The sequence below is a fragment of the Epargyreus clarus genome, unplaced genomic scaffold (genome assembly GCF_041222505.1).
Source record: "Epargyreus clarus isolate Ecla_fem2 unplaced genomic scaffold, WU_Ecla_fem_2.2 ptg000035l, whole genome shotgun sequence".
Taxonomy (NCBI): Eukaryota; Metazoa; Arthropoda; class Insecta; order Lepidoptera; family Hesperiidae; genus Epargyreus; species Epargyreus clarus.
Window position 1 is genome coordinate 4438405 of NW_027332240.1, and position 13729 is coordinate 4452133.

At 37.2% G+C, this 13729-nt stretch overlaps 1 protein-coding gene across 1 annotated transcript in view; it reads left to right on the forward strand.

Annotated features, from left to right (window-relative positions):
• The first annotated feature begins 1789 nt into the window (after window positions 1-1789).
• Neto (Neuropilin and tolloid-like) overlaps window positions 1790-13729 on the forward strand; it is a 51563-nt gene continuing 39623 nt past the window's right edge. Inside the window, exon 1 of the mRNA XM_073092049.1 lies at window positions 1790-2004. Within this exon, the coding sequence (XP_072948150.1) occupies window positions 1965-2004 (40 nt within the window). The 5' untranslated portion in view covers window positions 1790-1964. The remainder of the gene's footprint in view (window positions 2005-13729) is intronic.

Consider the following 13729-nt stretch of genomic DNA (forward strand, 5'->3'; position numbering starts at 1 on the left):
GTGCATACGTCAATACAGACATAACGTAAGTTAGTCTGCGTACGACCGTCGGTCGTCGGTATTGCTTTCATTATTAATATACGTAGTAAATTAAACATTACACTGACAAAAATTACACACAGAAATCTACAACATATATATCTGTAAGTATTTTCAAAAAGCCATTTTGTTGTACATTTGTGCAAAAGGTTCTTTGCCGTAAATATTAGAATACTTTTTTATATTACAGGGTGTCCCGTGAGTCCCACGACAAACTTAGGGAAAAGATAGGTTAGGGTCTGTCCATTCTGAGAAAAAAAATACATTAGTAAATGTGTCACCGTTTTTGCACTATCGATTGTTTTATTTGTTTTTTTTAAATTCAGCCCTTTTCATCTTCTTTCGTTACTGCGTGTACAAATTTGGTGATGCCGTATTTATTTTTTCTGTTAAATACTCCGACGGTACTCATGACAGTAATTTTAAACGCTACTGTATTCTGGTTTGAAGCATATGGTAAGGGAGACATACGATGCAACTTAGTCCTCAGAGGTAACGGCGCATCTGTGGCCGACCTCAGGTAGATGATCTTATCCTGTATGGGGTTGTTAATAGATGCCCATGGGCGGCAGTAGCCCCTTACCATCAGGTGGACTGCATGCTCGTCTGCTACTCCTATATTATAAAAAAAGGTCTACATTTCCCAATCTCATACACAAAGATAAAAAACAAATCCCACATCATATTTCGACAACATTAGCCATTAAGACAGTCTGTTGCCAAAAATAAGGTTCTTCTGTATCGCCATATTGTATCTGCGCTAGATTTATGGTCATCCTACTCCACGTTATTGCCTATAACCAGTGTCCCGCCGCTAGCTGACACTTTGTCACCCTATTACAGAGCTTTATTATATCACTTTGCTATAAAACTGTAAGTGGACATCTTAAACTGTTATTGTTTGTACATTAAAAATGTGTTTGAAAACTGTAAATAAAATATGTTGGTAATAATAGTGTGTTGTTATAACATTCGAAAACTTTTTGGTATTCTGCTTATACGAATGTTTATATGTTAATAATTGTTTGTTTTACTTGGCGGAGTGTAATGTTGATATATGATTTTAATAAACAATTGGACGTAGTTATGCAAATTAGATCCAACTACAACAACTAGCTTTAGAGGAAATAGGTCGTTTAGTAAAAGTTAAATTGCTTAATTTATGGTTGGTTTCTGATATCTGTTTATTTCAAAAGAAAAAATGTACCCTGCTTGAATATTTTTTGCATATACGATAGTTGATGTGGAGATGTCATTTGTGATAGTAACTAAAAAACGGTTTTTATGGGTTGGATCCATTTTACATAACTACGTCCAATTGTACCACAATTTTATCTCAATTGTGGGAGTAACGTTGGCTTCAATAGTTCGATTATATTTTTTCAATAGGTTGATTTTTTATTTTTTATTAATTACTTGTTAAAAATATTTCCCTACAAATTTTAAATTATTAACATTTACATTTTAATATTTACCGATATCTTTTTTGTTCACAGGTACATCGAACCACCAGAACGTTTAGTGCGCGAAAAGTAATTTTGTAAAAGAAACCTCATTACAAAGATATTTTTACACTTTTAATAAAAGATAACAGTTTATTACTAAGGTTTCTAGTGTCTCGTGTTCATTTTGTAAAGATAAACTACTTAAATTTACCAAACTAAAGTGTACAGTGTGTACTTAAATTTCAAAGTGAAATAAAGATACAAAAGGACAATTTATAAAAACAAGGTCAAAGTGAAAGTGAAAAGTGACTTAAGTAAAAGATAAGTGTAAAACTAGAAGTCAACTAGTAAAAGATAGTATAGTGATGTCAAGTGTTTGACAGAGTGCAGTGGTGGGGGTATAAAAGTGAGATGTGGTAGTGGTATTGATGCTGTGGTCACCATTACGGATGAGGGCGGGCGGCTCCGGCCGGCAGGTCAATGACATCGCCGGCACTGCTAGTGCTGTGTGTAGCACTTGGTAAGCTATCTTTTATCTTTATCTTTTACTTTAGTGTTGTACGGGTATATGCTCCATAAAAGGTTGAAGTTTGTTTTAATTATATGTAAAAAATGTATGGAAGTAAAAATGAGCTTGCAGTCCAACTGAGAGTTAATAGCTACTGCCGCCCACGGACTTCTGTAATCGATCCAGATAAGATTAAAGTACTCACTGAGGCTTATTGGAAGATATGTTGCTATCCCTAAGAACATGTTGGAATGCGTCCTGGAACGAAGCCCTTAAAAGGCCTGAAGGCCTGAAGTTGATGACAGATGCGCTGCCATTCTTGACAACTAATTATTATCCTATGAATATATTATTAAAATTATTATACACTAAAATGTAAATACTTATGTAACGTTGGCATAAGGCTGACATAATATGAATTATAAAATTTTAACAAAATAATTGTCTCATTAAAATAATGAATTCACCTGTGTTCAAATTTCATTTGACACATGACAAAATATATTGTAAAACGAGTATACAAATTAATTCTATGTTTCGCATTACACGGATTATATGAAATAAGGCCTTTGAATAAAAACGTAATGACGACATATTTTAAACATCATCATCAACCCATTCCCATTCCCTGTTCAACTGCTGGGCAGGGGTTTCCTCTCAGAATGAGAAGGATTAGGCCATAGTCCACCGCGCTGGCCAAGTGCCGTATTGGTAAACTTCACATATCTTTAAAAACTTTTTCTAAGATTTCCCAGGTATGCACATTTCCTCACAATGTTTTCCCTCACCGTTTGTGATAATTAATTTCTAATACTTACATAACTTTGAAAAATTAGTGATGCGTGCCTGGGATTCAAACCTCGGACTCCTCGGTCAAGAGGCCAAGTTTCTTAACCACTAGGCTATCTTCTTTTTATACTTAAACGTAAGAGTAGAAATATAAAATACACAATAGCCAGATATTTCGTTACATAAACGTAATTATATGGGAAAGCTTTTAAGCTTGAATCTGAAGCTTTTGGCGAAGCGAGAACATTGTAAATTAAATTTACCTTTCGCGAAAAATGGAAGGATTTTTCAACATACGGCAAAAATCGTAAATCAGCCTTAAGGTGTCTTAGGTAAAAGATAGACAGAAAGCCAGGCTGAAAGTTTTTATGACTACTAGACACTTTATTACGTAAAGTAATGTGTTTTCTTCTTCTTTTTATGGTTTAATTAGTTACAGAAATTACGAACCTTCCTCCCTCCCTAGATTCCTTGCCTTATTTTTTCGAAAATTACCTTACCATTAAAGAACCTTTTCCTTTTTTTTTCTCGAGGGGGAAGCCTTCAAAAGGTACCCGACGACGTTGGAGCGACGCCGGGTTATATGGGATTTTTACCGCACTAAAACCCCCCCGGTGGCCGTCCTCAACGCTTGTTGGAGAACTCCGGGATCTCCGACGGAACACAACCGGAGCCCTCCAAGCGCGATGCCCCGATCGGGCTCTACCCTGAGGGAGCAGTTTTCGATCCTCCCACACCATGTAGTGTTTACGACGGTATGCGACCACACATACCGCCGTCCTTCCTGGGGTCGCTTGCTGGACGGTTCGAGCTCCCACTCTTGCCGCCCGCAACACCAGAATTCCCCTTTTAGTCGCCTCCTACGACAGGCAGGGGATACCGTAGCCTTATTCTAATCCCGGAACTACAGGGACAGTCACCATTAAAGAACCTATGATATGCTTTAAATAATTGCAGACACAACCTGCGGGTATGAACCCTAACCTCTGCAATATAGCCTAGGTCCCTCCTATAATTTAGACAAATCTAATGACCACCACCAGCATCACCGCTACACTTGCTTACCTACTGTTAAGCCCTGCTGTGTTCCGATTTATGAGTAAGGGAACCATTATCTGAAGCTTTCCAATTTCAGACCCTACCCTCAGAGGTAGCAACGCAAAAATATTGTAAATGAAACATACCAATCTAAATAAATATACGCCTGTTTAAAAAATATAACATACGTAATATCCATACGTTAGAGAACATTCCCATCTGCATTCTAATAAAAATAAGTGATTAGACTGACCTCAATCCTTTGACGTTCCGTACATATCACATAACGTTCCGAGCTCTTAGATCGCAAATCTTCTGTAACCGAAGCCGCAGCTTTAAGGATTGTAAATTCCAAAATACGATACATTTAATGCGAAATAAATGGATTGTGAATCCAATCCAGTTTACGGTTCTTGCCTTGTTCGTTTACAGTGCGAATGATTGATTGCGATCGCTCACTCTACACAAATGTGATAGGCTAATAAAAGGCGGCCTTTCAGCCGAAGGGCTCGAGGTTCGTTCCCAAACCTCTGATTTGTCGAAGTTATGTACGTATTAATTATTACTTGCTTTAATTGTGAAGGAAAACATAATGTAAAGATAAACACGCCTGAGAATTTATTAAAAAAAGTTTTTAAAAGCATAATCTTATAGATCTCTACCAATTAACACGTGGCGGTGGTGCCTTATACATTCGGTACCCTTACCAGGACTTTTCCGTTTTGACAAATATGACTGCTTTGGTATTTGTTTACGTATTTTCCCATATAATTTCCAATCAGCGCCCCTAGCGGATTGTGTCAGAACTTGGAAATAGTATGGGCCAATACGTAAATACCAAAACAGTCATATTTGTCAAAACGTTAAAACTCCTGGTAAGGGTACTGGTTTACTACTTTTATATTACAAAAATGAAAATAGCAGAATATAAGGTGGCTTAAGCGTTCAAAGTAAAAGTAAAAGTATTAACCAGACGGATTTATTTCGGTCATATTTAGGATTATCTAAAAACTAGCTTGTGTTACAAAAAATATGTTTTCTGCTTTGAAAGCTTTGAGTATTAATTTTATTTTAGTGCTTTAGATCTCAGACCAAAAAACGGAATACATAAAAACCAACCATTAAAATACACGTTACAGCTGTGATTTTAGTTGTTTTTTTAAGTAATATAGGACATATCAACGCTTAGTTGTGTTTTTTTTTTAAATAATGTAGGAGTAGCAGACGAGCATGCAGTCCACCTCATGGTAAATGGCTACTGCCGCCCATGGACATCTGTAATCAATCCCAGATAGAATTAGATATTTCTACCTGAGTTGGCCACAGATGCGCCGCTACCCCTGAGGACTAAGCTGGTAAGCCTCGGAAAAGTTTGTCTCCCTTACCGTACCCATCAAACCGGAACACAGCAGCGCCTAACACTGCTGTTATGAGGTAGAAATAGGTGTGGCGGTGGTGCCGCCGGAGTCGAATCAGAAAGGGTTCTACCACCATCAAAATGGTTCGTAAAAATCTATATTTCCAGTGTAGAAATCATTGTGAAAATGTACTTTTACTTAATTTCAAATTATGCATTAATTACTTATAAAGTTTTATTTTGGACACATTTTATTTTACAATTGAAGTAGCACACAAACATGCAGTCCATCTGATGTTAAATTATCATGGTAGTATAATGGTGGAATCATCATCATCAACACATTACTGTCCCAATGCTGGGCACGGGTAGTGCCATAATGAGAAGGATTAGGCCACAGTCCACCGCGCTGGCCAAGTGCGTATTGATAGACTTCACATACATTTGAGATTTTTTTTTATAAATCTCTCAGGTATGCAGGTTTCCTCACGATGTTTTCCTTCACCGTTCAGCAAGTGATAGTTAATTTCTAATACGCACATAACTTTGAAAACAGAGGTACGTGCCTGGGATTTGAACCTCGGACCCCTCGATCGAGAGGCCGAGTTTCTTAACGACTAGGCTATCACTGCTCACCTGAGATGTTGATAATGGTGGAAATCTGTAAACAAATCCTTAAAAACACGGATTAAAACCGATCATAGATGCGTTACCATGGTTGCGGTGGTCGCCACATAAATCAGCCTTAAGAAGACAATTATGTATTAATTAAAATTTTGCATACCTCTAAGAGGTGTAATATAGAGGACAATTTTGAGGATATATCAACTGTATACCTATATTAAGCAAAATAAATGATTTGATTTGCATCCACAAGCCCACACACTTCCACCGAAATGCGGAACTCAAAATACTACTACTACTATTCTCTCACAAACTTCTGAGATAAGGCCCGTGCTCAAAAATGGTCAAATAACGAAACATTACCCATTTTATTAAAAAGAAAGAAGAAAGAAACAAAGAAAGAAAGAAAGAAAAATAATTTATTCGGTAAAAAATATACAAATAAACACAAATAGAAAATTGCATACAAAAAAATATATTATACATTTTTTCTGACCGCAAAGGTCTCAGCTTTAATGTTTCAGGTAAGCTTAATTTATTCGGAAAAAAATATACAATAAACACAAATAGAAAATTGCATACAAAAAAAATATAATCTTTTTCTAACCGCAAAGGTCTCAGCTTTAACGTTTCAGGTAAGCTTAGTTTCCTAAAAAGCTGATAATCTGTGGAGCCTGTATTATTAGAAAACTTTATTGTGCGCTCCATCGGCTTATATTACGTATAATATAATATCATAAGCTGATTTCAATAAAGTAGCCACATTGGCCGTGAGCCAAACAGCTGGAGTATTCATAAAATACTAACCCTGTTATAGATTTCAATAGAAATTCATTGACCGGAACAGAAATAAGGTATAAGGAAAATCATTAATCATCTAGAGTTCTAGACTGTAGAGAAGTGTAATAATCTTATATATAAAATTCTCATGTCACAATGTTAGTTACCGTACTCCTCCGAAACGGCTTTACCGATTTTCACCAAATTTTATATGCATATTCAGTAGGTCTGAAAATCGGCTATTATCTATTTTTCAGACCCCTAAATGATAAGGGTTGTTCACCCTTAATATTTTTTTATTTATATGGCAACACAACGTTTGCTGGTCAGCTAGTAATAAATAATAAACACTTTCTACACTCACGGCCTGACAATACGATTTCCTGTTACGTGGGTGCCATGGACACACACAAAGATTAGACAAACACCCAGACCCATAACAGACATCTAAATTATCCATTATTATTATTAATTCAGATGTCTGGCTGGGGATCGTACCCGAAACCCATTGCGCGTCAGACCGGTATGGTGACCGCTCCGCCACGCGGGTCGTCAGTGTGAAGGAGAATTGGCTGACATTGTAAAAAGAAGATGTATTTGCTCTAAATCATTAATAATTGAGGCTAAGCGCAAGTCGAACTCTCACATGATGGGTTCCGTACCACCAAATTTTCATTTATTTTTTATTTTTAGTATTGTTTGTCATAGCAGCCATTAAGTGCATTGTGATTTGTATGGTTCAATAGATTCGAAAACCGGCCAAAAATAGCGGTTTCTTGTAGAACGAACACCATTTATTTTCAAGCTTTTTTAGTATTTATTTTTATAGCAACACCGTTATACATACCCTGTAATCATTTTAAGTGTCTATCTTTTATGGTTGCAGAGATAGAAAGAAGTCTTTGACAGACCAACATACAGATAGCTTAGTAATAGGTGTCGGTTTTTACCCTTTGGGTACGGATCCCTAAAAATACTAACCCTGTTGTAGATTTCAGTAGAAATTCATTGACCGGAACAGGAATAAGGGAATAAGATATAAGCAAAATCATTAATCATCTAGAGTTCTAGACTAGTCATCTTGAGTTCTAGATTATAAAAGAGAATCGTCTGTCATTGCAAAAAGATATATTTTCTATTTGCCCTAAATCAAACAAATATTGCTGAGATTAATATTTTTAACAATATTTTTTATAACAATTCACTAGCCCATAAATTTAATGTCTTTCGTTTTCAACCCATTTCTGTCCCACTGCTGGGCACTAGTCACTCAGAGTGAAAAGGGTTTAGTCTATCCACCGCGCTGGTCAAGTGTAAATTGGTAGTCGTCACACCCTTGAGGACTTGTTTTTAAGGACCTTCAGACGTATAAGTATTCTCATTTCCTTCGAAATTTTAAATATTAAAATGAAATGTTTATCTATTAAAGTTGAACAGATAACTGGTAGTGGAAGCTTACTAGAAGGCCGTTTTAACCCTTGGAGTATGGAACCTTATTTTTTTAATAACATAGGAGTAGCAGACGAGCATGCAGTCCACCTGATAGAAGTGAGTACTGCCGTTTATGGACATCTCGGGACGGTCATAGGTCAGTCATAGATGCGCCGCTAACCCTGAGGACTAAGCTGAAATGCCTCGTAAAATGTCCCTCACCACACCCTTCAAACCAGAACACAGCAGCGCTTAACACTACTATTTTACGTCGAAATAGGTGTGGCAATGGTGCCGGAGAGTCGAGCCACAAAGGATTCTACTACCAATATAATAAGCTTCATTTACTGAAAATATACTAAAAATGTCGCTACTACCCTTAAGCAACTTATTTCAACTCGTCCGTCCGTCACCAGGGGACAACTTCTGCTAACAATTTTTGCATTTATTAAAAGTTGTTCAACTACACTACAAATTTAACGAAACCACGGGAAATCATTTACATGTTACGTACAGTTTTAATTTGTAATCATTAACGTGTTTACATTACGGCAAATACACAAGTTATATAATGCGTCGGGATGCAGCAGCCAGGATACAGAAAGGCCGAATTACTTATATATACGTATTTAATCAAAACAGAATATTACATGTTTTGGATTAAATCTAACCTAAATTAAAACTAACTATCCTAAGTGGTGACTTGCTGGGGCAATGTTAGCACCCAGAGTAAATTCCCACGTTCGGGACTATACAGTGGAAACGGAGCGGTGGTGCGGAGTCAGCGTTCCCACGGCACGGCGGCGGTGCAGGATCAGATGTCTTCTTGATAATTTTGTTTAAGGCGAATTTCTAACTATGGTGATTAAGGCCAATATATAACACACATGTACATACGAGTAACATAATGTAAATATGGCTCAAATACATATTTTGGTAGTCATATTTAAAAAGTTTTGAATGCGAAATCTACCAACTGTACTTATGTCCTAAGCCTCTTTCACTCTAAGACGAGAAGTGCCCAGCAGTGGGACAGTAATAGATTGATAACGCAGACTTCCACGTAACTTCCACAGCGCTTTTGATAATTCAGGAGTAGCAGATGAGCATGCAGTCCACCTAATGGTAAGTGGCTACTGCTACCCATGGATATCTGCCATCAATCCCAGATAGGATAATATTCCTACCTGAGGTCGGCCACAGACGAACCGTTGTCCTTGGGGACTAAGCCAGAACGCCTTGGAAAAGTATGTTTCCCTTACCACACTCTCCAAACTAGAACACAGCAACGCTTAACACTGCTATTATTGCAAATAGGTGTGGTGATTGTGCCTGAGTCAAACTACAGATTTCTTTACCACCATCAAAAATAGAGCCAATATATAAACTTAGAGATATCACCACCCATTTCTAGCATGAAGCAGTTCTGCTTTTTGGTAGAAGGGTGTAGATGTCATGGGCGGCAGTAGCCACTTACCATCAGGTGGACTACATGCTCGTCTGCTACTCGTATATTATAAAAAAGGTGCCGGCTGACTTACATATGATCTGAGCATCTTAGTCCTCTTAGTTGGCAACTAATCTGTGATCGGCTTCAAGTACAACTCATTCTATATTAAATTTATCACAGACATCTATAGACCACAAGAACTTATAATAAGTTGAAAGCAAGCTCTCTACTACTTCACTTAAAAAACACCGTCAAAGCAAACAAAATTACTTTTTCAGTTACAAAGCATAATAAGTCCAAAATCAGTCTTGTTGACAAAACTACTCTTTGCATTATGTTAGGCTGTTTTTTTATTAATATACCCAACCGAGCAAGGTTGGCATCCGGCCAAGTCACAGCTGTTTTATTAAAATCTGCTTAGGATCTCAATTTTGTGAGCTTTAGTCGAACTCACTTAGATTGTAAATTGAATATGTAAAATCCGTTTTATTATTTTGTGCTGTAAAGTCAATGTAAAATTTTAAAATCTTAAAAAAAAATGTAAAAAGTGACTTGAACTCTTTCTTTTTGATAATCTCAGGTATGCAGATTTCATTATTGTTTTGCTTCATCGTTACAGCAAGTAATTATTAATACGCACATTACTTTGAAAAATCATTGGTGAGTGCCTGGGATTCGAACATCGGACCCTTCGATAGGGAGGCCGCGTTTTAACCACAAGACCATCACTACATTCAATACTACTAAGTGGAATGACTTGTGTTATTTCTCCCTTAACACACCCTTATAAATAAGTTTTTTTATAATATTAGCCACAGATACGTTGCTACCCTTGAGGACAGAGTTTTAACGCCTCGAATAATTGTCTCCCTTCCACCACTGCAGTTATTAGACGGAAAACGATACGATGGTGCCTCCGGAGTAAACCCACAAAAGGGTTTACCACCTATAAACCCCGAACCACGTCTACTTAGCGGATACCAAACCAAATTTAAAGCATTTTTTCAAAATATTTGTCCAGAAGAAGGAAAACGAGATTCTGTAGCTATATTATAGAATAATTCAGAAAATTAATACAAAAGAGAGGATTTTTCAAATTTTGGCAATAATTTTACCACGAAAATAGGGTAAGAGCTTAAAATGAAATACCACGGGAGCATACTCGAACGTAGATGCGAATGTAAAATCAATGATAGTAAAACATACGGTGCTAGACTCGCACTGTCCCGTGTACCTTTACACCGTGAAATGTTACGTATGTGATTACCAACGAGTGTAGAAAAGAATAGAGCCTCCAAATAAACCGAAAAGGGTCCCGGGTTCAATCCCCGGCCAGACAGATATCTAAATGATGAATTTAGATTTCTGTTTCTGGGTCTGGGTGTTTGTCTATTTATCTATGTGTGTGTCCATGGCACCCACGACACAGGGAATCCTAGTGTGGAGCTGTGAGTGTAGAAAGCGTTTATTATTATTATTAAATATATGACATATGGAGTGTAAGCTATTTCATAAGTATTATAATTTTCAGATACCGTTACATAATACTGGGACACTCATGAAGTCATTACTGTGATTCCATATTTAAGACCAAAGTACTCATATTGATATGTGTTATATTATACTTATCATTTGTTTCCTGTTCGATACGAAAAATGACTCTATATTTTCGGACTCTACAATCTACACTGTATTCACACACGTGCATTCATTAATACTTGCATAAATAATTAATTTCCTGTCTCATATGACATGTGACTCTACCTACATCTTCATACTCTACATCTCGCGCTGTATTTACATCGGATTATAAATTGCTACATTTAAACATTCAATGTCGCTTATGCTTACGCAATAAGGAAGGACTTTGTTATTAGTTACTCTACTTTTTCATACTCTATTCATATCTACTCTACATTCACTCATACTCTACATACCGCATTATATTCATTCTTACACATTTAGACAACCGTATAATTAATAATTACTTTTCTACTCCATAATAGAAAGTGACTCTAGTTACGCACTGTATATAAACGACTGTATTCATTGATTGCACTGTATTCTTTGTATATCTTATATATAAAATTCTCGTGTCACAATGTTACTCGTGTCACAATGTTACTCCTCCGTACTTTACCGATTTTCACCAAATTTTATATGCATATTCAGTAGGTCTGAGAATCGGCTACAATCTATTTTTCATACTCCTAAGTGATAAGGGTTGTCCACCCTTAACATTTTTTTTATTTATATGGCAACACAACACATGGCGCTCTTAAAAAAATGTCCAAACCGAGCTCTCATACAAAGCCGGCGATGCATTGGCTACTCCTCTGGTGTTGCAAATGTCCATAGGCGGCGTTGACTACTACAGGTAGCTCGTCTGCCTAATCGTTAGGTTAAACCATATAAAAAAACACAGCCTTTGCCGGGTCAGCTAGTATTTTTATATATTATTTATGTATTTTTATAAAAAGAGGCATTAAAAAAAGAGAATAATTATTAATAAAAAAAATAAAGACAAACCCACTGAGTTTCTTACCGGATCTTCTCAGTAGAGGTCGCGTTCCGATCCGGTAGTAGTTTAAGAAATATATTGTACCTGACAATTTGTAAGTGCGGTCGTTGGCCTATACAAAATAAATATATTTCATTTCATTTCATTTCATGTCTGATTGTATATACGATTATTTGTCGACTCTACATTTTCATGCTCTACGTCCACTGTATTCGTATTCGTCCGTTTGATTGAGCGAAAAGGTTCGTTAGCGCCGCAACGGTTGGAGAGTTTTGTTTTCATTCACATTCGATTTTTTCTAACAGCAATTCATTTTGAATTCAATATAAAACTCTAACATACAGTAATTTTATATGTATTTATGGTACCTTCAACGAAAATTTTGTAAGCAAACATTTGTTAAGGATTTTATTTTTAATTGAAACAATAACATCGCTTCAATTCTGAATATCGTGTATATTTATTTTTTCTTTATTTTAATAATGAACAACCGAATATAAAGCGTTCCCTGCCGTCCATGGACATCTGTAATTGACCATTTAAAAAATGGGCATCCTATTTTGAAAGATGATAAACCATTGTGTTTCGACTTCGGACGCCCCACCGCCGCTTTTTATTAGGCTAACACAGCCTTTTACTAAGCTGTCACTGCTTTTTACTAGGCTATCACATCTTTATTGTACCACATGTATTTCTACATGATACCAGCAGTATTAGAAGCTACTGTGTTTTGGTTTTAAAGATGTAAAAAGGGCGACATACTAATAAAATGCGTTCTAACTTAGTCCTTAGGGTAAGCCTCTGTGGCTAACCTCAGTTAGGATTATAATCTCATTTGGGGTTATTTAAAGAGATCACTTACCATAAGATAGACTGCTAGATGCTAGCTCGTTTATATTCCAATATAAAAAGAAAATATTACTTTTCAGAAATTCATTATATCTCCCCTACGCAATAAGCCTTTGTTTACCCCCGGTATGTTCCAGCTATTGTTTTGAAAAGGGTCCTGCGTTATGAATATAGTTTATTTGTTTGATTGAAATAACAAACGAGCAACCTACCTAAGGGGTCTATTGTCACGCGGGCTGTGACCGCGTGCGGTCCTGGTCCGCACGCGTGCCGCGCGGGTTGTGACTGCGTTGTGCCTGTAGTTCGGGACCAGAATAGGGCTACGGTATCCCCTGCCTGTCGTAAGAGGCGACTAAAAGGGGGTTTCCGGGGTTGCGGAAGGCAAGAGTAGGAGCTCGAACCGCCCGGCCAGCAATCCCGGGAAGGACGGCGGTATGTGTGGACTCCGGTTGCGTTCCGTCCCGGAGTCCTCTACGCAGCGCCGAGGACGGCCACCGGGGGGGGTTTTAGTGCGGTAAGAATCCCACATAACCCCGTGCCGCTCCCACGGCATAGGGTACCTTTTGAAGGTTTCCCCCTCGTCAACAAAAAAAAAAATAATTTGTGACTGCGTGGGATTGGACGCAATCATCGATGTATCCTTTTGTTTTGTGGCGACAGGTTGGAATGCGCAGACACGCAATATATTTTTTATTATAATTATTATAAATGCCATAATGTTAAGTGGGGAGTGACCGCGTGAATATCTACAAAGAATCCTTACTAACATTATAAATCCGAAAGTAACTCTGTCTGTTTGGTTGTCTCTTCTTCACGCCTAACCACTCAACCGATATTAATGAAATTTTGTACAAAGATAGTCTGAGACCCGAGAAAGGACATAGGATAGTTTTTATCC